The 19,666-nt window shown below is 39.5% G+C and overlaps 1 protein-coding gene across 1 annotated transcript in view; it reads left to right on the top strand.

The window, feature by feature from the left end:
- Nucleotides 1–720: 720 nt before the first annotated feature.
- Nucleotides 721–19,666, top strand: part of SMU1 (SMU1 DNA replication regulator and spliceosomal factor) — a 23,325-nt gene continuing 4,379 nt past the window's right edge. The window contains exons 1-10 of the mRNA XM_007116189.4: nt 721–830; nt 2,430–2,707; nt 5,753–5,963; nt 7,321–7,473; nt 8,494–8,604; nt 12,095–12,223; nt 13,934–14,053; nt 15,635–15,751; nt 16,382–16,509; nt 17,087–17,213. Coding sequence (XP_007116251.1) covers nt 2,682–2,707; nt 5,753–5,963; nt 7,321–7,473; nt 8,494–8,604; nt 12,095–12,223; nt 13,934–14,053; nt 15,635–15,751; nt 16,382–16,509; nt 17,087–17,213 — 1,122 coding nt within the window. The 5' untranslated portion in view covers nt 721–830; nt 2,430–2,681. The remainder of the gene's footprint in view (nt 831–2,429; nt 2,708–5,752; nt 5,964–7,320; nt 7,474–8,493; nt 8,605–12,094; nt 12,224–13,933; nt 14,054–15,634; nt 15,752–16,381; nt 16,510–17,086; nt 17,214–19,666) is intronic.

Here is a 19,666-nt window from a genome sequence, read left to right as displayed (position 1 = left end):
GTCCACACCCCTTTTTTTTTAGGAGGCAATTTTTTTCTCTGAAATCAGAATGATCAGAGATTGAACTTTTCCACATAAGTTAATTTTTCTGATAACTGACATTTGTGCCTTTAAGTACTATAACTGTTCTTGAAAATTAAAAAAAAGATTTTATTTTTACACGCTTATGAAAAAGAATTTTAATGATGCAGAAAAATGAAGACAATATAATATTAATACAAATCCTGTCACCCAGATGATGTTAGTGAATATCATCCAAACAACCTTTATGTATACGTACAATAGCAGACCAGGTAGATAGATAGACAGATAGAACAGGTTCATGAAACTCTTTCGGAAAATCTTGAGACTCGCCTTGTTTTGGAGTTTGGAGTTTTTTATATTTTAGTAAGATAATATGGTATATACACTGTATATCTTACAATATCTCCCAGCAGGATCTAGGTGGTACATAATTAAATATATTAACACTTCTGCATATGAATATTCACACTATAAAATGTTTAAAAGACTGCAAATAGCCTCACTTAAATTCAGGACAGATTTTGCTGCTAAACAACTTATAAAATATATTTAATTTTCACAGCTTTTTATTTTTTATTTTTTTTTTGGTACGCGGTCCTCTCACTGTTGTGGCCTCTCCCGTTGCGGAGCACAGGCTCTGGACGCACAGGCTCAGCGGCCATGGCTCATGGGCCCAGCCGCTGAGCGGCATGTGGGATCTTCCCGGACCGGGGCACGAACCCGTGTCCCCTGCATCGGCAGGCGGATTCTCAACCACTGCGCCACCAGAGAAGCCCTTCACAACTTTTTAAATTTCAGAATTACAGGTAAGGAATCGTGGATGTGTGCTTTCATAAGATAGGATAATATAATACATGTTAATTTTTAGAGAAAAAGTAATCAATTTAATTGTATCCATAATTGACTGAATAAATAGAAGCTGAAGTGAAACCAAAGGAATTGTCATACTTCACATAAACATTTCTTTATCACAAGAGATATTATTTTCTAAAATATCTTTCTAAGGTTAAAAGATGAGAGTAAGAAAAATAATAAGAGATTGGAGTCATTATGTTGGAATAATTTCTGATGGGGATCTTCCCAACATGTTCTCACTACTATTAGGCTTAAGGCCCTCCAAATATTCTGTAACTTTCTCTTTGGTATCCTGAAATTCATAAATAACATAATCTACTCATATAGATAATGAAAAAATTAATATAATGCCTAATATGTAGAAAATAAAAAGAAATTAATTTATTATAAAATATAGTAATATGTATTTCAATATTTAAATCCTTGGGCATTACTACTAAAGACATAATGAAGCAATGAGAAGCTTGCTCTATGTATAATGAACAAGTCTGGATTTAACAGAAGTTATAAGAAGAGAAGCCATTCCATTCAAAATGATAGCAGAGGTGTGATGGACACTAGAATAAAACCTGGTATTAAGTAATTATAGAGGAGACTTATTTGTATAAGCGAAATAGGGAAATAATCTTCATGGAAGTAAGAATAACCTGATAAGTACTAGGTAGAGAAAATGAAGGCATACGCTATTGTTGAAAATGAGCAGAGTCTTGTTTCAAGGAAGATGTTATAATAATTTTATATGCTGCTCCATGAGATGGGATAGTGAAAGAATATGTCAGAAATCATACACCCATCTAGATATCTCACCGCATGTTGGAGCAAACATTTAGACTTTTAAGACCTTTGAGATCTTGGAGACCATGTCCTTCGAGAGTCGATGGGAAATTGAGAAAGATTTGAAAAAAGCAGCAGTATTTAAGAGTCTACAGAGAAGTTGTGTGGCAGACCTTTGGAAAAAATATCAGATAAGACTGAAAGCCAATAAGAACTCTCCAAATAAATCATTTCAACATGTAATTTTCACAACAGAGATTTCTTATCATTGTGCTGCAAATATTTTTTAAAATTTATATAGGATGGCAATAAAATATTTTTTAAAAATAATCTTTATGAAGTTCATTGATATCTTTACATTTGTCTCTACTAATTTAATAATGTATGGTTTAAAGTCTATTAAAGGACGTCTCAAATCGCCCTTTACACATTTGCATTTGGTTTCATTGTTTTTCCAGTAATTGTACCACTGCTGTGAAACCATTTTCAACTAAATACTTAGTTGGAAACGTTACAAGTAATTTAGCTCGTTCCAAGAAGTGAGTATGCAAATCCTGAGTCCCCAACTTTTCATAATTAGATTAATTAAACTGTGTTTTGGCTTCAAAATCTTTCATTTATTTATTTACACTCAAGGAATTTTCCTGCAAATGTTACCTAGTGGCCCACTGGTTTCCAATGTATTAATCAACCCTACCTTTAAATCTAGTCAAGTAATTAAAAATTTAAAAAGCAAAATTTAAAAACCAGGTCTTTAATGGCAACTCTTCCTCTAGGGAGGAGAATGGAAAATTCTCTGGAGCACGCGCCCAGGTTCCGACTTTTGACAGCCCCTCGAAGCTCCGCCTCTCGAAACCCCGCCCCTCACGCACTCCACGCCCCTCTTCCGTACAGACTGCCTCCGGAGCGGGCGCCGGGCGTCGGACGTCGAGCGGAAGTGACGTACGGGGGCTGCCGGAGGTGTCGCTGGTGCGTTCCGCTACTGGGCCTGAGAGTGGAGTGGTACCTACGCCAGGGGAGATAGCGCTATGTCGATCGAAATCGAGTCCTCGGAGTGAGTCCCGTGGTGGTGGATGTTCGCGAGGTTGCGGGGGCCGGGAGGCGAAGGGTGGGGGCGTAGAAGCTGCTCGGGGGAGGCGTTCGAGAGGCTGGGGAGTGGAGGGGCATTTCCTTTCCCACAAAGAAGCTTCTTGGATCTGGCTACCTCGGAGGCGGGCCCACAAGAAAGTAGCGGAAGGGAAGCCCAAAGCCCGGTGGGAGGCGGCGCGGGGTTGGGGTAAGACATGCTTGGAAGACCTGAGTTCTAGCCCTCGCCGACTCCTGGTGCGCTCTGTGACTGAGCAAATTAACCATCCAATCTGGACTCCGGTCTAATCTGCACAAGGGGGCCGGACTTGCAGCCTTCTTTCTCTTCCCGCCCCCACTGAGCAGTGTGGCTTGTTTCCTACCCTGTGCTTACAGGGCCTTCTGCTTTTTTCTGCCCAGCACTTAATCCAGTATTGTCATCGTTTGCCTACCCTGCTAGCGTGTGTAGGCGTCTAGGGGCTCCTTTTCATTACAGTCCCAGTTCCTAGCACATCGTCGAGGCTCAATGATTGTCTTTGGAATGAATGAGCGACAAGCTATTTTATGAAGTTCCATGTGGCGCTGAAATTTGGTTAGTCTGTGAGCTCTGTGTAGCCCAAAGGAGGGACAGAATGTGGAAATTGGGCCAGGAGAATGATAGACCTGGGGGAGAGGGGGGCTTATGAGTGACTGAAGAAGGTCCTTAGTGAACTTTTCCAGGATTCCATCCTCTACCTTGCTCTTGCCAACACTTAATAATTAAATCAGCAGACGTATCATTTGTGTCCTGAGTGTAAGGGAGAGAGGACTTGTCCTCAAGATCTGCCATAGGAAGAAGGGAGGTTTATTCATTTAACAAATATTGAAGTCTACTGTGTACTTGTTTTAGACCCTGGGAATATAGTAGTGAACGAAGCAAACAAAAATCCGTGCCCTTATAGAAAGTACATTGTTATTGAGGAAGGCAAACAGCAGGAAAAAGCAGTAAGTAAAATAGGCTTAGCAAATGGTGGTAAGTGTTTTGGAGAAAAAGTAAAGCAAAGAAGGGTGATGGAGAGTGCTGGCGATGAAGACACCTAAGTCAGGGCAGGAGTTGGAAAGGATTCCATGCTTTGAGCCTGAATCAAAGTGGGAAATGACCGTTCTCCCAGCTGCATGTTTTCATTATCAATAATTGCTGCTTTTTACGAAGTATTTTCCATGCTAGTCACACTATAAGCAGTGTAGTCAACCCTTTGACCAACCCCTACAGAGTAGGTATTTTTTCTTAACAGATGAGGAAACAGGCAAAGAGATGTTAACTGACTTGTCCAAAGTCACAGTTAGTAAGTGACAGAACTCTGATTCAAATCCCAGCCTATCTCCAAAGCTTTTAGCTCTTTATGTATTACACTGTGTTTGAAGGACGTGAATTTGATTTTGGCTATGTCAAATATGAGTTCTTTGCAAGCGTGGTGTTTCATTTGGGGAGTGTAAATGGAAGTGTGCTATGGAAGACCGTGTGATACTGGAACAGCAGGTATCTCTTAAAGGGGCCATGAGAGAAAAGACTACTGTGAGTAGCAGTAATCAGTTCCCTTCTGCAGGAAGGGAACCCTTTTTAAGAAGAGGGTGTTTGCTTTCCTGTCCAGCGTGTATGATCACGTGCCACGCTGCCAGTTTGAATCTTCATTTTTCCACTTATCTCTGTTACCTGGTCAAATTCTCATCTGTAAAATGGACATAAGAGTAATGCCATCCTCATAGGGTTGTTTTGAGGAGTAAATGAATCCAAAATGCTTAGAACAGTACCTGATATATAGTGAACACATAGTAAACATTGGTTATTATTTTTTGATTATTATTTCTCTCCTGGGAAAGAGAATTGACTAAATTCCAGTTTGAAATCCCTTCCAACCAGGACAGTGTGACCCCCGATACTAGTGCTGTCCAGTAGAAATACCTTGTGTGCCACATATTTACCTTTAAGGCAAGAGAAGAACAGTGTAATACAGCCTGTAAAGTGAACTTTTACTGTCTATATGAACAACATTCTTCACTAGACTCCTTAACACTAAGCCGAAGATCAAGAAGTTTTAATTATGTATATTTAACTCGAAATGACCTGTCACATGCTGAAAACTGTTGCTTGTTCTCTGAGTATTTGGAGATTGTCTGGGTCCTCTTTTCCTTGGGAAACTGAATCCACATGTTTTTATTTCACTTGTCCTGAACGTTTGGTAATAAAGGCAGTGGGTAGGTGTTATTTTTGCAAGTGAGGACACATAGCTTTGTTTTGCTTTTACATACAGTATAGCTCTACTTATTTTTGTTCAACAAATCCCTTTTAAGAAGGTCTCAATTCATATTTTTTTGTTTTGTTTTGTTTTTGTGGTACGCGGGCCTCTCACTGTTGTGGCCTCTCCCATTGCGGAGCACAGGCTCCAGACGCGCAGGCTCAGCGGCCATGGCTCACGGGCCCAGCCGCTCCGCGGCATGTGGGATCTTCCCGGGCCGGGGCATGAACCCGTGTCCCCTGCATTGGCAGGCGGACTCTCAACCACTGCGCCACCAGGGAAGCCCTCAATTCATATTTTTTGTTGTCATTTGAAAAATGGACCATATCATCCAATCATTTAGAGTATTTTGTGTCAGTGACTAGACTTGGTTTAAAGTATTTTACTATAGTGTGCAACAGTGTAATCATATGAATTAATAAGAAACTTGGCATAATAAAAAGGTCTCTGACCTTGGAAGTAAGAGAGTCTTCTTGGTACTAACTTGCTTTCTAGCTGACTGTGAGACATTGGGCAAATTATTTCCCTTCACTGAACCCCAGTTCTCGTATTTCTGAGTTGGAAGTAGGTCTGGATGATATCTTGTAACTTAGGTTCTGTGATTTTTTTGGAAAGTTTTACTCACATGATAAAGAAATGGAAAGTAGGTAGTGAAAGGAGGATGGTTGTGTAGAAAAATAAACTGGGGTGGGCTTTATTTTGTGACGTCTTTGGTGAGTGAGGATCCATGAGCTGAATGACTTGCTTTCTTCTTTCAGTGTGATCCGTCTTATCATGCAGTACCTAAAGGAGAACAGTTTACATCGGGCATTAGCCACCTTGCAGGAAGAGACTACTGTGTCTCTGAATACTGTGGACAGCATTGAGAGTTTTGTGGCTGACATTAATAGCGGCCATTGGGACACTGTTTTACAGGCTATACAGTCTCTGAAATTGCCAGACAAAACCCTTATTGACCTCTACGAACAGGTAAGAGTGGGGGTGATGCTGATCCCTGTATGTTGGTTTATTGTGGGCCCCCTGACTGGAAAGCATCCGTGAACATTTCTTCAAGCATTATGGGGCTGTGACAGCCCTAAAATTTACACTGTCAAAGCTTGAGTGCTACTCTGTATTTTTATCTCTCTTGTTGGAAAAGCCAAGATTTTCCCAAATTGAAATTCTTTCTTAACTGACCATTAAATGATCTATTCTAACACCAACTGTTCGGACACCAAATAGTGTGCTGCAATTTAGTTCTGACACTAACCACCCAGAGTTAGTGCAGACCCCACTAGTGAAGGGCTCGGTCCTCTACAAGACTGTCTTTACTTCACACACCAGCCACACTTTGGGGTTTTGGGCCACCTATACTTCTGACCAACTGGCTACAAATTTGAGGGTCCTCACGACCCCCTCAGAATTGATAATTCACTAGAATGACACAGACCTCAGGAAAGTGACATACTGATGATTGCAGTTTTATTATCAAGGGGACAGATCAGTACCAGCTGAATGAAGAGACATAATAGGGTGAAGTTTGGGAGGGTACTGAACCAGAGTTTCCAGTGCCTTCCCCCCATGGAGTTAGGGTTTGTCTCTTACCTGGCACATTAAAGTATTCACCAACCAGGAAGCTCCATTGAGATTTTTCATTCAAATTCTAGTTCCTTGACCCTCTGCAGGGTTGGGCTGGCTCAGAGCATCAACCCTCTAATCATATGGTTGGTCCTTTTGATAACCAGCCCCTGTCCTGAGCCATCTCCTTAGCACTAACTCAGGTGTGATGCAGAGGGCTTATGAATAACAAAGATATTCCTATCACTGGGGAAATGCCAAGGTTTTTAGAAGATGTGTGCAAGGAAACCAGGACATAGATCGTACAATTACTTATTATACAACAGAACAGAATGGATTTTCTGGAAATAAGAATGTCATGTGGTTTGAAGTAAAAATAGGGAAATGGGTTTGTTTCTTTACAATCCACGTGAGTTTAGCTAATTCCCTAAAGAAAATTTTGGTAATTGGAGAAAGGTTTCTCTGGAGCCTGTAGAGATAGTTCCATCTTTAGTTTTCTTTAGCATCTACATTCTGAGGAAGAGACCTAAGAGGAGAGGAGATTGGTAGAGGAGAGGAGATTGGTAGATAAAAATGAAGGACTGAAGTTATTACTTTATAATTACTGCAGTTGTCTGCCTGAAATTGCTTGTGAAAAGGAGAAGGGGCATTTCCTGATTTGTGATTTGGAAATCATTTTGGTAGGCCATTTCTATGTCAGAAATAGTACTGAAAAAGAAAAATTAATAAGCGAATGCATTGAAACAGCCATTTTCTTTCAATTATACAGGTTGTTTTGGAATTAATAGAGCTCCGTGAATTGGGTGCTGCCAGATCTCTTCTGAGACAGACTGATCCCATGATTATGTTAAAACAAACACAGCCAGAACGGTATATTCATCTGGAAAACCTCTTGGCCAGGTCTTACTTCGATCCTCGAGAGGTATGACTGTGGTAATGAAAAGAAACTGTTGTTAACTTTGAGCAATAATGTGATCTTTTTAAAACCATTTTATTGGATACTTTTTGTATTTTTGATTTAATTTTTGAAAATGATACTTTTTGTTTATTTACATTGGTTGAAATTTGCATATGTTAAAGAATAATCTAGTTTAGTATTTGAGGACCTTCCCTCCCCCACACACCTCATCATATAGCATTGTGTGTTGATTAGTAAAAAAGTAGACAGTTTATTCTGGTATCATTTCCACATTAGCCCAAGTACTTAACTGGTCCAGAAGCGCTGCTCTACTGCTGGTATGTTCACTGTGCATTTGTGTCCCTTTGGAAGTGCAGAGTCTTAACCACTGGACCACCAGGGAAGTCCTGGTTCTTTTAGTTCTTAAAAGCTTGTGTTTTTGCTTCCCAGCTGATTATGCTTACTGGAGCATGATATTCTTTTATTCTTCCAAAACCATATATATATAGTTTCATTCTTTTTCACCCAGCCTTTTACTAGAAGCTTGTCTAAATAGGAGGAAGAAGAATTTAATAGGCACTGGATAATGGGAAGTTGTTAAACTCACAGAAACCGTGAGGATAAGGGAAGGAGTTTGGATTGCCAGGACAGGATTTAAGTTAGAGGGGGTGAAGAACTTCTGGGCTGGGAGTCATTTGACTGAACAAAATTATTAAAGAATATAAAAGAATCCTTGGCTCTGCAGATTTTCCAAAAATTGGAAAAACAACTCTGGCTTTGACATAGTTTACTTAGGCTCTTTTCAGAAATAATGGTGTGGATTGGCTGACCTCAGTTCTCTCTCAGCTCATACTTTTGAAATGCAGGTGGGTAGAATTGAGAAGTTGTTTTTAAAAACTAAATGGTTTGATTAATCCTCTGTTTAACTTTTTATGTTTTCCTTTTTGAATGTTTCTGCTTAATTACCATTACTTTTTAAAAAATAAGCACATTTATATCTTTTGCCATCTCTTGGAAATGATGCTACTGTCGCTCCTTTTTCAGGCATACCCCGATGGAAGTAGCAAAGAGAAGAGAAGAGCAGCGATTGCCCAGGCCTTAGCTGGGGAAGTCAGCGTGGTGCCTCCATCTCGTCTCATGGCATTGCTGGGTCAGGTAATTAAAGTCTGTGGAACTGAAATGACTCTGAACTCCTGGTAGTGTTTCCTGTACCATATAAAGTCTATGTATGAGCTAAAGAAATCAGACATCCTAAGAACTGGGAAATACCTGTAGAGCTGCTTGTACCAACACCTGTGCCATGCCACATTCATCTTTCCTGGGAGTGGCAGTATAGATTAGTGGTTAAGGGCATACACTCTAGAGACAGAATTAGGGTAACAATAGAATTTATCATCCAATCTTGAGGGCATTGTTGGTCATCGTTCCAGAACACTGTCTGAAACAAATTGGAACAGATGTTCACCATAGTTAGAATCTGAGCTCTCTCACTTACCAGGTCTGCGGTCTTGGGCGTACTACCTAACTTTTTTGATCCCAGTTACTCATCTTGGTGTTGTAGTAAGGATTAAATGAGATAAAATGTACTTAAAACAATTGTATTTTGCCTGGCACCTTGTAAACACTCAGTAACTGGTAGCTGCTGGTGGTGTTTCTTTTTTCTTTTCTTTTTTTTAGTAGTAATAGTATTACTAGCATTGTTGTTATTATTATTATTATTATTTTTTTTTTTTGCGGTACGTGGGCCTCTCACTGTTGTGGCCTCTCCCGTTGCGGAGCACAGGCTCCGGACGCACAGGCCCAGTGGCCATGGCTCATGGGCCCAGCCGCTCCGCGGCATGTGGGATCCTCCCGGACCGGGGCACGAACCCGCGTCCCCTGCATTGGCAGGCGGACTCTCAACCACTGCGCCACCAGGGAAGCCCTGTCGTTATTATTTTTAATGCGACCTAGAGTACAGACTCCTTTCTGACCTCATCGTCCCCATGCTCTTGGTTGCTCTCAACCATGATAACCACTTGTCTTCATGAAACTCCTCTCTTGGTTTTTCTAACACTTTTCTTCTTGGCTTCCCTTTTCATCTCTCCAGTTGTTCCTTTCTTGGTTGTTAAAGGAAGGAGATAGGGGTGATGTAGAGAGGGGTTTTCGTTTTTGTTTTTTTCCTTTTAAAAGTTGGGAGTGATTTGAAGCTGCTGTAGACTAAGGGTAAAGAGCCTGTAGAGAGTACCCGTTGATTGGACACAGGTCAAGTTCTCCAGTCATTAAAGTAAAATATGAAAAATAAGCAACATATGAATTTTGGAAAGAAATAAAATTAAAATAAAATTAATAAATATTATTATAATAAATAATAAATATTATTAATAATACATAATAATTATATATAATATATAATAATAAATAAATTAATAATTAATTAAATACTTATTTAATCAGTTAATAATAAACAACAAATCAATAAATAATAAAAAAATAAATATTGAATAATAATAGTAAATTATTATTAATAATGATAAATATTAAAATAAACAAACATTAAATATTTCAACTATAATCATAGAATTAATTTAAAAGTTTGGTAAAGTTGTGAGATATAAAATATACAAAATTTGATTACATTTCTACATATCAGCACTGGCCAGTTCGAATATTCAGTGAAAAAAAGAGCTTTTGTTTATAGCAACAGCATACAGTATAAGAATTCTAGCATTAACTTTTGTGGGTAATACATGATTTATTTCCATTTTTTTAAAAAGCTAAAGCCTTTCAAAGCTTTCAAGAGAAATAAAAGAAGATTTGAGTAGATGGTGAAACATTGATTTTCCTGGATAAGACTGATGTTGATGCCAGTTGTTCTTAGATTTAAGGCAGTTTATAATAAAGATCACAATAGGATCAGAACTGTTTCACAGAAGAATTCTAGTGTTCACTTGAAAAAATAAACTTGGAAGTATATTCATCAAAGAAATTTTGGAAAGGAAGAATGTTGAGAGCACACTAGCCCTAGAAATAGTGAAGCTTTTAACAGGTTTATAGTTTGAATCATTTTGGTACTTGGCATCCAGTGCAACAGCAGTGCAAGAAATTGATCCTGTTATTTATAAGAATTCAATAGATGATAATGGGAATGTCACAGAACCTAGGAACAGGGAAGAATTATTGAGTGTATGGTGTTGGGGCACCTACTTTAGAATGGGGGAGAAATGTCAGATCAGAGCCTTCTCTCATATTTTATAAGCGTAATTTCAGATAGAGTGAAAGTTATGTATTTTAAGAATATAGAAAAACTTAGGTGGTGATATAATGTATCAAACCGCCTGATAGGGAAGGACTTCCTGTGAGTAGGGAGTAAACACCAAGGTAAAGGTCAACAAATTTCATTACTTGAGAGTTTAACTTAAGATAAAAAGAAAGCTTTAAAGCTATAATTTAAAAAATGGGTAGATTGGGAATAAAATTCTTTTTGGCAAACATAAACAACAAATACAATGTGTTGATCACATTAAAAGCTCACAAATTGATAAGAAAAATAGTAAGACCACAATAGATGAGTGAGCAAAGAACATGAATAAACAGCTAACAGAAGAATTATATGTAGTTAATAAACATGCAGAAAAGCTCAAACTCTAATCAGAGAATTGACTAAAGTAGGGCGTAACTTTCCACTCATTAGAGTTTTTAAATGACATCCAAAATTATTGTTTTCTTGATATAGTAAAGGGAAAAAGGAATCAACATTGATCATGTCCCTGGTTATGTAGACTTTACATATATTATTTTATTTTATCTTTTCATCAGCTCTAGGAATTAGGCTTTTCCCCTGAAATTAGTTGGTGAAATTGGGAGTCAGAATAGCATAGTTGACAAACTAGGACCATTTGTCTTCAAAGTCCATGGTTTTTCCACTCCTCATAATGCAGTCGTGAATGCTATTGAAGTTGTGTCTTTTGGGGAAAACACTTTGGCAGTGTATATAAAGAGCCTTAACCATTTGTGTTCTTTTCTTGATTCAGTAAGTCCTCTTCTAGGAATCTATTCCAAGTGGGGAATATCCTCATAATAGAAAAAGCCTATGTCCAAAGGTGTTCACTGCAGCATTATTTAGATGAGTGCAAAAATTAGAAGCAGTATAAATGTGCATTAATATATTAAATAAACTGTGAAACATCCACTACATAGGATATATTGTACAGCCATCGAAATGTTAGTCATATCATAGCATGATCTAATGATAGGTGAAAACAGAGTATAAAATTTTACATATGGTATAATTACAGCTATATAAATTAAACATATATGTCAGGAGAAATACTACAAGGTAACATATGAAATGCTAACAGTAGCTGTGTTTGGATGTTGGAACTATGGGAGATTTCTGTTTTTCAAATTTTATTTATAATAAGAGACACCTATAAGAAAATAGGTGTAAAAACATGGCCCTGTTGGCTCTCAGAGTCCCCTTCTACCCTGAGATCAGCCTGTGTTCCTAGGACACAGAATAGCCGAGCTTATGTTGTGTTTGGATGGCCAAAGATGGTTGGGTCTGGATGGCTCACAGTTTCCTGTGAATCTCACCCTTTCAGGCTTTGTCTGAGCAATCAGGACCAGATCTTTAAAGCACCCAAGTGGATTTCTTTTCTCATAGGCACTGAAGTGGCAGCAGCACCAGGGATTGCTTCCTCCTGGTATGACCATAGATTTGTTCCGAGGCAAAGCAGCTGTCAAAGATGTGGAAGAAGAAAAGTTTCCTACACAGCTGAGCAGGCATATTAAGGTAGGATCCTTGGACACTCAGCCAGTCGGTAATCATTTGTTGGGGACTCAATGTATGCTAGCTCAGCCAGGCCCTGTGCCAGGAGCTTGGGTTGGGGAGCAGAACTCATTCTCCAGCTCTGACAACATTCATGGTTGCTGCTGGTGATCATTGAGGTCTCCCTGCAGCCAGGCAGTGGCACACCTCAACTGTATTACTGAGTGGACATACATTGGACATCTGGTCCATCATCTGCCCTTGGACTTCCTCCAAGTAATCCTGCATTTGGAAGACTGCTTAGCTCTTTGGTTAAGCCTGGGACTAAGAACCATGAAATTTCTATATATTTGTCCTGTTCAATATTTGTGTTTTTGCTTGCTACGTGTTAGGCAAAGTACCAGGCATGGATTGTAAAGTGGGCTTGAGTGGTGTTTGAGGAAAATAATTTTATCACCTTGATGGCTGGTTCTTGGTGTTTTTTGTTTTTTGACTTTTCTAAGAAAAAGTATAATGAAATAATTGTTGCAGTCCTCAGAATTACAACCATATTTGCTACTTTAGCATCTCCTTTTTATTAGTTTCTTTCTGGGTTTGTGCTCTGATTGAATTTATAGATTTAAAAATAATTCATATTCCTCAAATCTTTGACTTTGGCTTAGTGTTATGAATTTGTCTTTTCTGGATTATTATTATTATTATTATTTTTGCGGTATGCGGGCCTCTCACTGTTGTGGCCTCTCCCATCGCGGAGCACAGGCTCTGGACGTGCAGGCTCAGCGGCCATGGCTCATGGGCCTAGCCACTCCGCGGCATGTGGGATCTTCCCGGACCGGGGCACAAACCCGCGTCCCCTGCATCGGCAGGCGGACTCTCAACCACCGCGCCACCAGGGAAGCCCTGGATTATATGTTTTGATTTGCATGTAAAGGTATTTTGGGGCAGCACTTTTATTTACCCTGGTTAAAACCTTGCGACAAATAGAAATCCATTATAATTATGCTGCTGGACTAAGATTTTTTGTTATAATCACTTCCTTTTTTGCCATTTAAAGTGAAACTCATAAGAGAGCTTTTCTCTGTTCCCATCTGTCTAACGGTCTGTAGTTTTTATCTGTTAATGGAAGCATCTTTGCTGATAAATGCTCAGGATACATTTCCCAGGCAAACAATCTGTCAGCTCTAATCAGTTCCCCTAGAGTTAGTCGGCCACACATTATCACTTGATTAAATGAAGGTCATGAAAAGAAGCAGTGATGGAAAATTTGTTTAAAAAATAGTGGAGGAAAATAGCTGTTTATTTTGAAAAATGAATTTTTTCCCCCAGATGAAAAAAAATAGTAACATATGCTGTATTAAGTTGAGTGTGAAAGTCATGCCAACAGTGGCTGATTCTGGTAAAAATTTATTGCTTGAGTTAACAGGATTATTTGTTCTAAGTCCCTTGCTAAAATAGTTTTTTTGCTTTTCTTTGGAAATAACTTCATTAAAGAAAAAAACACAACAAAAACAAGAACAAAAACTAGTTTCAGTGGAGAGCCTAGATGCTGAACTGGTTGGAGAAAATATATCTAGCATCTCTTGGTGTCTGGGTACAGAAACACCCCTCCCAAACTCCATGATACAGGCTAGCTATGGCTTTATGCTAGGGCAGAGCTCTCAAAAGTTTAAAATGGGAATTGTTTTAAGGCCACTACATAAAAGTGCATCTGTTTCATTGTTTCATTTGAAACAGTTTGGTCAGAAATCACATGTGGAGTGTGCTCGATTTTCTCCAGATGGTCAGTATCTGGTTACTGGGTCTGTTGATGGATTCATTGAAGTATGGAACTTTACGACTGGAAAAATCAGGAAGGTAAAGTATTTTAAATACATTAATTTTTCTAGTGGGAGAATTATCTGTTACTGTTTTTAAATTATCTGTTATTTTTGCAATTTAAATTTACTTTTTGAATGGGTAATATGTACATCTGATAAAACATTTTATAAAATAGAACAGTTATTCAGTAAAGAGTCTTGTTCCCCCCTCTTGTCCCTCAGCCAGTCAGTTCCCTTCCTTGGTCCACTCAGGGGTACCAGTTTCTTATGTAACTTTTCTGGAATATTCTATGTGTATATGTAAGCAGTTGCTTATTGTTTCTTATCTAACCTTATTGTAGGACTAATTGTGTTTCATTCTGAATGAAGTGGAATATCTTTTTATATGTGAAAAGCCACCAGTATTTCCTATTCTGTGAAGTCTTTTCATATCCTTTGCCCATTTCTCTTTTGGATTGCTTCTGATTCAATATTTGTGTATATTGCAAAATGATCACCACAGTAAGTCTAGTTAACATCCATCATCACACATAGTTAGAAGCTTTTTTTTCTTGTGATGAGAACTTTTAAGATCTACTCTTTTTTTTTTTTTGCGTTGTATGCGGGCCTCTCACTGCTGTGGCCTCTCCCTTTGCGGAGCACAGGCTCCAGGGGCGCAGGCTCAGCGGCCATGGCTCACGGGCCCAGCCGCTCCGCGGCACGTGGGATCCTCCCGGACCGGGGCACGAACCCGTGTCCCCTGCATCGGCAGGCGGACTCTCAACCACTGCGCCACCAGGGAAGCCCAAGATCTACTCTTTTAGCAACTTTCAAATATACATACAGTATTACTAACTGTAGTCACCATGCTGTACATTATATCCCCATGGCACTTATTTTACAACTGGAAGTTTGCACCTTTGGACTTCCTTCATTATGTTTCTTTTTATGTTTAATTTTTGATCCATCTTGCATTTGTTTAGGGTGATAAAATTGGTGTAGATCCAACTTAACTTTTTCCCAAATAGCTACTTGTTGACTAACCCCTGATTTAAAATGTAATCTTGCTCATAGAGTACTAAATTCCACTCCATGCTTAGTGGATTTATGAGTGACTTTCACTTTCTACATTGTATATTTCTTTATAATTTACCTTTTTTTTTTAAACCATGAAGCAGTCTCTTTCTATACTTTAGAAAAAATATATTTCAATATGAACAGTAATGGATGATAAAAGAAAAATAACAAATAAATAGATTAATCAATACATGGTTTTAGGAAAGGTAGCTGACAGTATGGACAAAACATTAATTTCTCATGTCATACCCTAAAAACAAATAAATTCAGATTTATTAGAGATGTACAGTATGTACTGTAGGGAAATTTTGCTTAGAAAGGATCATAAGCAAAAGATGTAGGCTAATATGTTTGCATTTTTTATAATAGCTACTTGAATTGTGTAAAAAAGTTATTCCCAGTATTATCAGTTGTTCATCAGGATAGTGTGCATGACTCTGTTTGCTTTGGAGATTTAAGAGTCGGCATAGTCCATCATCCTGCTTTTAGTGAGTTTGCAGAGACCTGGGGTAACTGGTGTTTTTGTGTTATTTTGATAACTGCTTATCATTGTTTCCTTTAGGATCTTAAGTACCAGGCCCAGGATAACTTTATGATGATGGATGATGCTGTCCTCTGCATGTGCTTCAGCAGAGATACAGAAATGTTAGCAACTGGTGCCCAAGATGGAAAAATCAAGGTATGAATTAGTGGCAATGAACTCTTGTATGTAGACATTTTGAGAGTTCTGTAATGAGTTAGTGTCCTACATAGGTTTTTTGCTTAATAACAGCTACTCTTTATGGAGCATCAGCTTTATGCCAGTGACTTTAGTTTTTCTTGTTTAATTCTAATAATACCTCTGCCTAGGGAGGTCCAGTAATTTACAGTCACACAGTTGGTAAGTGACAGATCTGGGACTTCAGTCCAGATCTGCTTGTGCCCTTTTTGCTGTGCCACTGTGGCTCACCTTATATGGTGTGTTGTGCTTAGGGGATGGGGTGGTCTGCAGGTGATTAGCAGTTGATTAGCTGTGTTGTATTTAATTGTTGTTAAAATCCTCTGGGCTAGATAAAATACAGAAATGGTCTCTGCTAAGTGAACTTAGAGTCTGAATTTTTGTTTTAATAATTTAAAAGGAAAGAGGCTTAAGTTTCAAAGGATTCAAGTTATCATTGTACTGTGTGAACCAGACATATCATATTCAGCTATTAGCATGCATTTTTAATGCTGTTTTTAGCATATTAGTGAGCACTGCATCTTGCTTGGCTCTGCAGAGTAGAGTGGGACAGTATTTACTGGTTTTTACTCTTCTTTTTTTTTAATAAAGGTATGGAAGATTCAGAGTGGACAGTGTTTAAGGAGATTTGAAAGAGCACACAGTAAAGGTGTCACCTGTCTAAGCTTTTCTAAGGATAGCAGTCAGATCCTTAGTGCTTCATTTGACCAGACAATTAGGTAAGTAAGAATCCCCAAACTGCCCTCACATGGGTTTAATATGGTGAAGCCTTAGAGGGAGGTACTAGTGATTCCTTATGTTTTCACCAGGATGCTTTTATATGGAGAGTGAGGGTATGTGAGACCTTATTTCCCCAAAGTACAGCTGACACAGTGCTATTGTGTTGTCCATTTGGGTCTTTACCTAGAAGAGAGATTAGAAAGGGATTATAGCAGTACTTCATATTTCTCAAAGTGTGGTCTGTGGACCCACCTGTATCAGAGTCACCTTAGAGGGAGGACATATGACAAATAAAGATTCCTGGGACCCGGCAGAGACCTAGAAGTCTGTTGCTGAACAGAAGCTTGTGGTATTATTGGCATATTTTCTTCCAGTCTCTGTGCAAAGCTTTTGTTGTGGTTTTGTTTGTTTGACATAATGAAAATAATACTGCATACATAATTGCATAGCCCTCATTCTTCACTTAATATTTTAACATGAGCTTCTGTAATTCATCTAAAATGCTTTCAACAGTTGGTCCCAACCATAATATATAGAATATTAATTTTTCTTTTCATTTGCTTTTATTTGTGATAGAATTCATGGTTTAAAATCTGGAAAAACCCTGAAGGAATTTCGTGGCCATTCCTCCTTCGTTAATGAAGCAACATTTACACAGGATGGGCATTATATTATTAGTGCATCCTCTGATGGCACTGTAAAGGTTAAGTATTTGCTACTGGTTTGTTTTGGGGTGTCTGTTCCATTTTTGCCCTTTGAGGAGTTTTTAGTGGTGATAATGGTGATAATTGTGGTGGTTAAAACTCTTTACTAAGTATTTTAGCCATAATTGAGGTGAGTCTGTGACAATAGTAATATTCTGTGGTAATTCCTATTGGCCTAGGGACCTCAAATCTCAAACCTACAGACGCTATCATGTGTAGGAAAAGAGGAAAGGTGTGGAGTTCTAAACTTAAGTCCACCCCCATTTACAGTGGTGAAATTCTATCTTGCCATAGGTATGGTCCACCACAACAAGTTCACGAAGAGCTCAGTGGCTAAATAAATAGGTCAGCCTCATCCCACCCCGAGCCTCCACATTGGGGCCTTTCTAATAGCATTTAAAGAGGAGCAGGAGGGGCGTAGAGTAGAACCAAGTCCTCTCAGATACTTATTTATTGCCTTCAGCTCTCATCTGAAAGTAGTGGCTCTTCGGTACCTTAAAGAAATTTACTTATTTCAACAGAGGGCCTCATTTCCTGGAAAAGATGGGAAATCCATATAGAAAATCGCTAGAGATCTTTGAGACACTCCATTTACATTCTAGATCTGCTTTTAAATTGCCTTATGTAAGTGAGTGTTACGTGGCAGAAGACCTAAACATTCTAACACAAATCCCTAACAGACCACCTTCTGCAGTGGCTTGTTCTGGCTTGGGAATTGAACCAGAAACCTGGAGGTAGGAGATGTACTCTTCCTCAGGATAGGTGGGGAAATACACAGAGCTCTTAGTGCTTTCGTCATGTGGTTTGCCCTCTTTGTTCTATGTATCAATATATGGGCCTCACAACTTGTAAAAATACCATTGGGAGGTGGCTTGTGTAGGTCTCTTTGTTTTGTGGTCTTTTCCTTTAGTTCTGCAATAAGTGGGGTAAAGCATCTCACTGACCTTTTGGACAGAAAACTCTAGGAGTCTTAGAACTCTTGATCCCTGAAATGTTCATTTCTTTTCTAGGCTGCTGGGCTTTGGAGAGGAGATTGGGGTAGATGATACAGTATTTATTAAGAAAATAAATACTGGGACAACTATTGGGGCAACTATTTCCTCCTCTTTGTAGGTATTCATTCAACATCTGTTTTGTGCTGGGTTCCATTGAAGGCACAGAAGAAACACAACATAGCCCATGCCTTTGAAGTTTTTATACCTCAGGGAGTGCTGTCCAGACAATGCCAGGCAATAGGTCCATCCTTCTCTAAGCACATTTCAGATTTCAATGACTGTGATGTCTGATTTAACCACTTCAGTTCATAGTAGCTCAGAAGGGCCAGGTGAAAAGCATTAGGGTGGAGAACTATTAGCAGAAGAAATGTTGGACTGGGAGAGGTCACACAAGTGGCCAAGAGTAGCTTCCACTTTATGGATCCTCATGTGTGTCTGTTAACATTGTGACTCCTGCAGTGGTTCTCAGTACAAGCTGAGAATCATTTGTGGAGCTTTTCAAAATTTTATTTATTTATTTTTTTTGGTACACGGGCCTCTCACTGTTGTGGCCTCTCCCGTTGTGGAGCACGGGCTCCGGACGCACAGGCTCAGCGGCCATGGCTTACGGGCCCAGCCGCTCCGCGGCATTTGGGATCTTCCCGGACTGGGGCACGAACCCGTGTCTCCTGCATCGGCAGGTGGACTCTCAACCACTGCGCCACCAGGGAAGCCCTGTGGAGCTTTTAAAAAATGAACAGGGACTTCCCTGGTGGTGCAGTGGTTAAGAATCCGCCTGACGATGCAGGAGACATGGGTTTGATCCTTGGTCCGGGAAGATCTCACATGCTCGCTCTAGAGTCCACGAGCCACAACTACTGAGCTCTCACACCACAACTACTGAAGCCCGTGTGCAGTAGGGTCCGCCTGCCACAGCTACTGAAGCCTGCGTGCCTAGAGCCCGTGCTCTGCAACAAGAGAAGCCACTGCAATAAGCCCTCATACCGCAATGAAGAGCAGCCTCTGCTCACCACAACTAGAGAAAGCCCGCGCACAGCAATGAAGACCCAGTGCAGCCAAATAAATAATTAATTAATTTAAAAGATTTAAAAAATTGCACAAACCTACATCCCACTCCAGACCTACGAAGTCTGAATCTCAGGGTCCTGAGCATATAAATCTAAAAAACCCTCATTTCATTTTGGTGTCCAGAGAAGGGTAGCTTTCTGGTTGTTTATGACAGTAGCAGTGTTGACACATAGCTGATATTAAAGATAGGTAGCTTGTTAGCCAAGGAAAATTTTGTAGGAAAAGATCATAAGGTTTTTTTTTTTTTTTTTTTTCTTTTTTTTTTTTTTTTGTGGTATGCGGGCCTCCCTCTGTTGCGGCCTCTCCCATTGCAGAGCACAGGCTCCGGACGCGCAGGCTCAGCGGCCATGGCTCACGGGCCCAGCCGCTCCGCGGCATGTGGGATCCTC

Source organism: Physeter macrocephalus, chromosome 9 (assembly GCF_002837175.3).
Source record: "Physeter macrocephalus isolate SW-GA chromosome 9, ASM283717v5, whole genome shotgun sequence".
NCBI lineage: Eukaryota > Metazoa > Chordata > Mammalia > Artiodactyla > Physeteridae > Physeter > Physeter macrocephalus.
The sequence above is the reverse complement of the archived record's forward strand: the minus strand, read 5'-3'. Positions and strand labels throughout refer to the sequence as shown.